The sequence below is a fragment of the Lactuca virosa genome, chromosome 5, assembly GCF_052849685.1.
Source record: "Lactuca virosa cultivar CGN04683 chromosome 5, Lactuca_virosa_CGN04683_v6, whole genome shotgun sequence".
NCBI classification, from domain to species: Eukaryota; Viridiplantae; Streptophyta; class Magnoliopsida; order Asterales; family Asteraceae; genus Lactuca; species Lactuca virosa.
The window spans coordinates 257154740-257165165 of NC_136430.1; the positions used below are offsets into that span (position 1 = coordinate 257154740).

At 33.6% G+C, this 10426-nt stretch overlaps 1 protein-coding gene across 1 annotated transcript; it reads left to right on the forward strand.

Moving 5' to 3' along the window:
* Positions 1-200: 200 nt before the first annotated feature.
* On the forward strand, positions 201-1268 carry LOC145112634 (uncharacterized). The gene is made up of 4 exons (XM_079048776.1): positions 201-372; positions 467-575; positions 629-722; positions 789-1268. Exons 1-4 carry the CDS (start codon positions 201-203, stop codon positions 1266-1268), a joined length of 855 nt encoding a protein of 284 aa, XP_078904902.1.
* Positions 1269-10426: the final 9158 nt, after the last annotated feature.

The window sequence follows — 10426 nt, forward strand, 5'->3', positions numbered from 1 at the left end:
ACCTAGGGTTGGCTTCAAATTCAAATTTTACATTTATATCAAACAGACAAAAGGTTATTTTCTTGTGTTTTGCATACTAATATATAAAGGAAAAGTTATCACTGACATAATATATCTTTCTTGTAGGGTTTAAGTTCTGCCATCGCAGACTTGTTTCCTTGTGCAGAACACCGTTTTGTCTTCGCCACATACACGACAATATGAGGTCACGTTGGAGAGGGGATGAGTTTAAGGAACTGCTTTGGAATTTTTCAACATGTATTGTGCAAAAGTTTGAAAAAGGAATGGAAGAAGTCAGAAAACTTAACCAAGAATGTTATGAGTGGCTTAAACAAATACCACCTCAACATTGGGCACGTTCTCACTTTACAGGTTTGACCATGTTATATATTCTAATGTTTGATAACTATTGTTATATATTCTAATCTTTGCTAACCTTTTTTACATATATTCTATTGATTAATAGGGAGAGCACATTCTGATATTGTGATAAACAACATATGCGAGTGCTTTAATAGCAAAATACTAAAAGAACGTGATGCACCAATTATCAATTGCTTAGAGTTCATCCGGGAGTACATCACGAAGAGGATTGTGAATGTTGACAAATAAATTGACAAATCAACAGGCCCTTTGACTCCACAGCTACCAAGATGTTGCAAAAGATCAAAGATGAGGCAGAGGAGTATATAGCATCGTTTTGTGGAAATGGGAAGTACCAAGTTAGTGGATCTTGGCAAGACCAGTGTGTAGTGAATGTGAATCAACGAACTTGTTCATGAAAGAAGTGGGAAATAACTGGAATGCCATGCAAACATGTTGTAATCGCAATTTGGGACATGAGGAGAAATAATGTTGCAATTGGTATTCCAGAATCATTTGTTCATGAATGTTATTGGCTATCAACCTGGAGGAACATGTACTCATTCAAAGTGGGTCCAATAAATGGTAGGAGAATGTGGCTGAAGTCACCTTGTCCAACTACTTTGTTGCCTCCAAAACACCGTGTCCCAATAGGGAGACCAAAAAAGAAAAGAAGAAAATCAGCTTCAGAAAAAGAGGATATGATCAAAGGGAATACAATTTCTAGAGCACAAAAAACTGTTACATGTACCAAATGTCACAACAAAGGACACAATGCCAGGACTTGCAAAGGGCAGTTACCAACTGTTGGTGGTGCATCTGGGAAGAAGAAGGGAAAAAAGAAGAAGGAGAAAGGAAAAGAGAAGAAGAAAGGAAAAGAGAAGGAGAAAGGCAAAGGGCAGTGATGCTTTTATTTTGGTTAAACTATTATGTCATGTGATGCTTTTATTTTGGTTGAACTCTTATGTCATATGATGCTTTTATTTTGGTTAAACTCTAATGTCATGTGATGTTTGTATTTTGGTTAAACTGTTTTGTGTTTAGTATCACCAAAACAATTGCAGTTGGTACTTTGACATTTGTTTTTAGTTAAACTCTTATGTAATGATTTTTTGTTAATGTTATCTAATCTATGAATTATTGGTACTTTGACATTTGTTTTTGGTCATTTCATTTGGCATGTTTATTGGTCATATGTTCAATGTAATCCATTTAGAAACAACAAAGTGCAACTATTAATTCTACCAAAATATACCTTTCATTAAAATGCAGCAATACAAACATGCTAATATTACCCTAGCATTACATGATCTTCAACCAAAAACCACTACTGATATACCTAATACTACAACTTGTAAACAATTATTCCAAAAAACAAAACCCAACTGACAATTAACAACATTTTCAGGTTCCGATTTTGGATTTCAAGTTCTTCATTCTGGATTTCAAGGTCACGATTTTGGATTTGAAGTTCTTCATTCTGGATATCAAGGTCACGATTCTGGATTTCAAGCTCAAGATTTTGGCTTTCAGCCTCATGCTTCTGATTTTCTTCATCTACCGATGAAATAAATCCACTTCTTGGTCCCTGAAGTTTTCAATAGCCTCGATTAGCACAAACTAGGGTTAAAATAGAAATTACAAAAAAAATTGATAACTCAATACCTGTAAAGGGCATGCATAAAATGGCCTACCAGGGTTTCTCTTTGTCCCTGAAGTTCGTATAATCCCTATAGCTCCACAGTTGCATTTTACCATAATCAATTTTGTGGATCTTCAATCTTCAGGAAACGAGAGAAATGGAGTAGAAGAGGAGAAGTGGAAGCACCGATTGAGAAAAGAAGGAAGGAGAAGTGGTTTTAAGTCCGTTGAATTATGAAAGGACAAAAATGCCCCCAACGTGCCACTCACGTGAGGGGTTCCTAACCCCAAATCAGACGGAACGTTAAGTAAGGGACTAGGCGGGTAACAAATCAAAGTTATAGGGATGGTCCGAGTTAAAAATTCTTTCCAGGGACGAAGCGTGCAAGTAACACCAAACCATAGGGACCATCCGTGTAATTTTCTCTAAGTGATTAGTTGTCTTCTTCTTTATAAAACCAGAATTTCTATATAAATCGGATTTATATGGCATTATCAAATTATATCACAACGAGGATAAAAAAATATTATAATATGAGAATGAAGGAGTACCTTGAAGTTTTTATAAACACTGATTATGTTTTTCACTCAATGGAATGTTTAAGATATTTTTAATTACCACGACATCTACCATCTTGTCTTATCATAAAAATATTATAGTAACAAACCATTAACATCGCTACACATGTTTCGGTTTTAAAGATCAATATATAGAGAATCTTTAAGAAGTATTCGTGATCTTTGATACCAATTTAATAACCAAGTATTTATAAGTAATACAATAATTCAAATACTTAATATTAAGAAAAAATGTCTTGATTATTTAGTGTGTGGTTATATATATATATATATATATATATATATATATATATATATATATATATATATATATATATATATATATATATATATATGTGTGTGTGTGTAAATAGACCAAAAATACATCACTCATCACTCATGAACAATCATGTAGCTTGAGTGGGTGTTCATGTATCTTACCTTAGTTAACCAAGCAGAAACCATCTTCTTTGATGGCCTACATACATCTATCTATAAAAATATTTATTTAAGCTATATTTTATATCTAGGTTTTTATTAAAAACAATTAAGGTTGTTGTCCTGGAATTCCAATAGAAATTAGCATTTAATAGAGTTTTCCCATAGAGTGAAATGCTACCACGATCGGATCCTAGCTGGTGGAGATGTAGTTGTAGATACATATGTTGTGATTACAAGATAAAAATATAAGAAAAAAAATATTTTCATAGTGCATCGAATGAGTAAAAGAGAAAATATTTCAATTATATATATGCCAATTTATTTTTTAACACATTCCAAATGAATGATACCTTGTTAAACCATTCAAAACAAATGATATTATGATGTTCTAACTTTTAACAATTTTATTAAGTAATGTTAAACAAATAACATCAATTTGGTAACTCCAATTGTCATAAAGCATCAACGAAAATTGTTATCGATTTAATTATAGAATTCTCAATTACTCGAATAACATAAATTTGGTAACAATATATATCTGACTATGTTTATTGATAAATCGGGTGTTCGATACATCAATAATGCAAAATAGATAAAAACACATATTATTATTATCACTTTATCATAAAACCCACCATTAACGTACATGCATTAATAATTAGTTACTCCCTCCGTCCCATATTATTGTCCACTTTTGACTTTTAAAGTCTTTAATATTTAACTTTGACCTTAAATATTTTTGTTTTTGATATACAATACTTGATGCAAAATATATGAATGAATCATTGTTCAAATATCTTTTCATTGTTATAAGTTTCATCGAGTAATATATAACACAAATAAAAATATTTAAGGTCAAATTTGAACACTAAAGTCTTCAAAAGTCAAAAATGGACAATAAATATGGGACAGATGTAGTATTAGTTTTATCCAAAATTTCAAACGCATTCATGACCCACTAAACAAAATGGAGTTATTACTATGAGTATTAGTGATGTAAAAATTTTGACGATAAATATCGACAGAACAATAACAAAAGCGACGAAAAGTAAAAACGGCGAAAAATAATTCTGTCAGAAATCTGATGCTAATTTTGAGGGAAAATGTAATAACCGGTAAAAATTGGTTAGAGTTCTACAGTCAAACCACCACGAACCGTTATGCATTAAAGACCAATTGTGTGTAATTTCATGCTTATAATGTATATTAAAGATATTATATTCATAATTACTTTTAGAACATCTCAAACTGCTCAAAACCATTCATCGTTGAGAATAAAATGGAAAATTACCAAAAATTAAATTTATTTACGACGTTAAAAATAAATTATTGCATTAAGTATATTTGAGAGTTATGGATAAGAAATATGAATAGATTACGTTCTCCTGATTCTGTGGATATAAAGAACGTCCAAAACGGAGATCGTATGAAAAAAGTTACGTCTCTTTAAAGTTATAAAATTAGTATTTATCTGATTTTCCTGAAACGAACAATGCACTGTTTCGTTTGGAATAGCTACGAACATTGTAAACCGTTTTTGAGCACGTTTTTGAACTCAGACTATATTCTATTATCTTATAATATTTTTATCACATTTTTAATCTCGACAAAATCATATTTGTAAAATATGTCGAATCTGAAATGATTAATCATGAAACTTTAAACGGATTTTCTCGGTGTTTTACCTATCGGATTTAAGATCAATCTGACTTTTTGGAAACCTTATAACCAAGATCATCATTCTTTATTTTCATAAAAATTATTTGATATCCGGAACGAGGGTACACGAATCGAGAAACTTTAGAAAATGTTACCATTTTAGATATTCTAAATATGACATTTTACTTTTGGCACTTTGAGTCAAGCATAATTGATTTTAATTTACAGCAATATGATATGACTGTAACATTTACACTCACATTTTCTACCACATCAGTAAATAATACACAAATACATGTTAATACATACACGAATACATAAATAATTGAAGCATTACATTGCTTATAAATCTATCTAAAAGTACATATAATTGAGCTCAAAATCACAGCTTTAACAAAGCTTCACTCAAGCTATTGATGAACCCATTTTCTCACCTCAAACATTAGCTTTCTTCCTTCTTTTCTGTTGGGATTGATTGAGCAGAAGTGGTGATTTCCGGCAAATAAAGAAGCATCAGCCTCTCCCTTCTCTTCTTCTATTTTCCGGTCAAGTGAAAACAGACAAACACCCCTTGAGGGTTGTTACAGTCGAGAACAAGAGGGGCAACAACCTCTTGGTTCTTTCTTGTGCATTACCTACTAATTGAAACAACCCAAACACCCCAAGGTTTCTACTACTCATTTCGATCTCCACAACCCGATCAAGGCTTGATTGACGAGAATGGCAAGTTGGAGACCGTCGGCTGCCACCTTGCACCCTCACCACCACAAACGGCGGTGACCGCCTCCACCTTCCCTTCTTCTTCGCAAATTACCACCGCAAATCCAACCCCTTCATCCTTTTTTTAGGCGTTCGGAGCTACACAACCCTCCCTAAATGTCGACGAATGTTTTATTGTTCCACCTAATTTGCTGCCATCGATGATGAAAGAAGAATCGCAAGAGAGGCTCGTCAGACATGAGTGATCACCCTTCCTTCCTTATTCTGTTCGTTCTTCATTGCCATCGATCAGCCAAGAAACGAATCCCCCTCCTCCTTGCGATTGAAATCCCTTATAGAGCCACCTGAGTTGCCTCTGATTTCCTTTTCCCTTTGCTCGACGGATGAACCACCGGAGGCGTACGTTGTGTCGTTTTCATTTCTTCTTTGCGTCAGTTCTTTCTTTTGATCGATCGGGCAAAAGACGAGGGCACAAAAGCCACACCAGCCCCTACAAGTGTTAAGTGATACCAAAGTAACACCCATTTCAAAACTGGTCACCTGTGGTTAAGGAATTTACTAAGCAACCCTCCGTTTGTTAAATTATTTCCCAAAACAGCCCTACAGTTGCTAAAATACACCAATGCCCTTTCTCATTTGTTTTGATTAACCAAAACTATCATTTTTAGATAATTAAAATTACAATTCAAACCCGGTTCTCTTTTACTTAAATCAAAATAGGCCCGACCGTTTATTCCAAATCCAAGAAGGTGTAAATTACGGTTTCTCGCGACAAGCTTCATAAAACGAACCTAGATCGAGATCATGTATCGAATCTGAGTTTCTACGGCCTCTCTTTTTACAGTTTTAATATTTGGGTAGAATACATGAGTGTCTATTAAAGTTTATACGATTTCTAAGTTTTATACACAAAATAACATCATACTTTATAATTGGTCAAGTTTATGAAATAGAAATTTAAATTGTATAAATCATCAATAAATCATAAATTGTAAAACTCCTCGTGTATATATATATATATATATATATATATATATATATATATATATATATATATATATATATATATATATATATATTGAGAAAGCATGAAAAGACATTATACATATGACCAAAAATATGCTATTCAACGTAATTATGTACAAAAAGAATGTACATTGCCTTAAATAGTTGATAAACGATGATTTGAAAAATATATAATAATTAATTGAAAATATACCAAAACTCAATTATTATTATTATACTCTTGATCGTCATGTGGAAATGGTTTCTAAGTAAATGATATATTTTATTTCTATAATTATTATAAAAATATAGATCATTTTAGTTGTAATACGAAATTCGTCATATATGATAACATCGTTGATTCTCGGATTTTAGGAATTATTACGTAATAAACTATACATCATACCAATTATGCAACTTATTGAATACTATGAAAATCGTTGGTTTTCAACTTAGTTGAAAACTGGAAAATATTATAAAAATAGTCGTTAGGCTGCCCGAATTTCGGCATGACAGACAATAAGATTTGAAAATATATTAAGTCTTACGAATCTCAAATACTAAAATACTTAAATCAAAATCATTCTTAAACACCAAGGAATTATAATTATTCTATAGTCTTATATTAGAGAGTTTAGGATTAGGATTCCTAGACATATTGTTAGGTTCCATCACACCCACGCGACGCTCTATGTGAGCTATGTTTGTTCCTAAAAGCCTTATGAGTTAGGATCATTTCCTAAGCTATGGATCATGCTGTCTGGAAGTTAGATCTTGTGTGTGTACGTGTGAGAAAATTTGTGAAAGGGGTTAAAGAGGAAGTTTTATGTTGGGGTGTTTTTCTCGTATGTGTGTGAGAGAAAATTTACGAAACGGGTGAAAGAGGGAGTTTTATGATGGGGTGTTTTTCGTTACTGAGGATCAAAATCTTCTAAGTTATAACCGTTAATCCAAGAAGGGTCTTATAATGTAAATCTACGCACACGACACAAATTTATAATATATAACTTTGGTGTAGATCTATTATGTATGGGAAGATTTATGCGAGTCGATATTCCCCGGCTGTGGTTGCTAGCTACAACTTCGTCTGAAGAGACTAATCAGGCGTCAAGTGTTTCTTTCTTACTACACGACTATTCAAAATGTTACTAATGATCTGATTACTTCCGATGTATTGTGCTCCTATGGGGCAGGAACTCCTATAGTGTTGGTTAAAGGCTCATCTTAGATCCTAGATTTGTTTTGTTACCATATAAAATTTGCATAAGGTTTATATGGGGTCTATGTTCACTCTTACTAGCTGAAAGAGATTTTATCTAGTGGGATAGTCTGTGACTCAAAATGATATGTGTCAATACCAAGAATTAAGTTATATAACACTTACTTAACAACATGACACGATTGGTTAAGGTTTATTAACTTACAATCAATAAGTTATTTATATAAACCCTTTGTTTTTATATGAAAACACAATATTCATGTGGGAGGAGTTTGCCCTACTGGTTAAGTGTTGGTTTCCAAATTAAGTACGATAATACTTAATTAATACCACGAAACGAATTTGCAAAGTTTATAAATTCAAAACTTATGAGTTTTACATATAAACTGTAGGAATAATATTATGGTAATGTACGAAAACAAACAAAAAAATAGAAAAACCGAGGCATGTGTTTAACACATTGTCCTTAAAACAAATTCGCCCGCTACCGGGTGTTTGTTTCCCAGGATACAACAGTTTAAAGTGGTTCTTCTAGACCACTTGAACCCTCAATAGGCCTGGATTATATCTTCATTATAGGTAGAAAAAGAAGAAGATTAAGTGGGGAAGAAGAGAGTTTTCTTGCATTCTTTTTGGTGTCTTCAAATGGTTGTAGATTAGTGGTATTTATACTAGACATTCTATAACCTCCCATTTAAACACCTCTATTAATCACAAGATTAATGTGTGTTTAATATGTAATTAAATTGTAATATTAATTACAATTTCAGTTACAAAAGAAAGAAATATTTGCAAGAAAGGTCCCTGCAGTTTCATTTTCTTTCTCTCACCCATTAAACTCCTTCATTTACTTCTTCCAACACCCTTACTTTGAGGATTAATTTCGCATTCATATTAAATCCATTTTTGACATGTTAAAAATAGGGAAACCCCATTTTTTATAAATTGGTTAACACCAATATTCCAACAATCCCCCACATGAATGAAAATTGATCAAACATTTTCAAGCTACCTAGATAAAATTCAACAGTTGAATCATGCATAGGATAGGTAGGTGTTAGCTTTGAACCTTCCCTTAAGATACATATTTATTTTACTAGCTGACCAGTAGACTCGATTTCGTTGAACTGTTCTGCCGTTTGTGTAAATAATCAATATGTGTCTCACATGATTCTCCCTTACCTAGTTAGGTTCTCATTGATGTGTCCGTTATGGTTATGGACACTTGCCTGGTTCTGTAAGAGCTCTTCGGAATGTGCCCATACAATTCCCTTTGAAGCGACCCCACTTCTCTCTCACATAGGTGATTCAATCATAATCATTAAAAGCTAATTTATGATGATCTCCAATTTATCATCTACTATAATAAGCTTAACCTGCATCACTGTTTGTTTTAGGAATGGGTAGGGTAGACCCCCACAACGATTCACAAATGTTATACGCAAGTAGGTTGTCGCATTGAACCTAGATCTTGGGATCTCCAGTCAACTAGGTTGGGTTTTCCTTCGCAATAACTTATTAATCTATGGGTTTTAGTCCCATTCCTCATAACGAGCTCTCATTTCAAGTATTTCATTAGCGGATCCGCAATCTTATTTTGACTTTATGTAGTCCTTAAAGATAATTCATCTTGAGAGTCATCGTTTGAATGGTGTTATCTCTTTAACAAATATGTGTAGACTCACTATGTACATATATAGGATATAATTGCTTGTTATGGAACGTCTCCCAATACCTACAAAGCTCTTTATTTTATTTTCCAATCTTGGATAAACTTCTAAACTTAATCTCCTATATTTTCCAACAAATGTTGACCATTATCAATATGGTTACTCCTACACCATAGTTACCACTATTGAATATGCATAATTGTGTCAACATAATACGATAAGCTTATGTACTACATGTATTTTTTTAATTCACAATAACATTGGCAAGATGTAATGATGAATATTCTATACACGAGTTTCCTTGCAAATATCGTATTTTTCCATGAAATTTCTTGCTTTAACCATCTACATGTAAAATTCTTTAGGCATCCTCTCTCAAGGATCCTACTATTTCATAAAATAGAATAGCACTTTAAAGTGCCATTTTGTAGCACCTGGTTCCTGGTATGTATTTTATTTAAGAGTTTTGCATTTTGGCCTGGGACTCGGCGAGTTGGTGGCCCAACTCGTCGAGTAGAAGTGGTTTAGACGCGGGGTTTAAATGGTGGACTCGTCGAGTCGGCGGCCAGACTCGACGAGTAGACTCTGACTAGACAAATGTGACAACCCGAAAATCCTTGTCTTGTAAAGTTCAGCTATTCAACTCAACCGAGTGTCAGCCTTCGTTTTGCTATCTTTTAACGAAATTATGGGTCTATATGAGTGTTCTAGTCTTAGTATAATCTAGATATGAGCCTTAAGAAGGGTGGGAAAGTGTGTAGCATCACAAAATAGGGCCAAATACACCAAAGGAGGTGTTTGCGGCCGCACACCCGCGTGTGCGGCCAGCCAGCTGCACACCCAGCCGCACACACCCTCCAGCCTCACACCCGACCCTATATATTGGAGGAGACCCCTTCATTCACTCTTTTCCCCTTTTGGCTGCACTCTACTTTCTCTCTCTACTTTCTCTCTCTAAAAACTTCATCCAAGAACACTCTAAGGGCCTCAAAAACGTGAACTACTTCATCATACAACTTGTTATACTAGTAAGACACCTTGATCTAAGCCTAAAACTCATAGTGTTCTTCGTGTTCTTCATCACTTGAAGGTGTACGGCCGCACAACTTCATAAGGTGGCCGTACACACCTTAAAAACTCTCCATAGTGA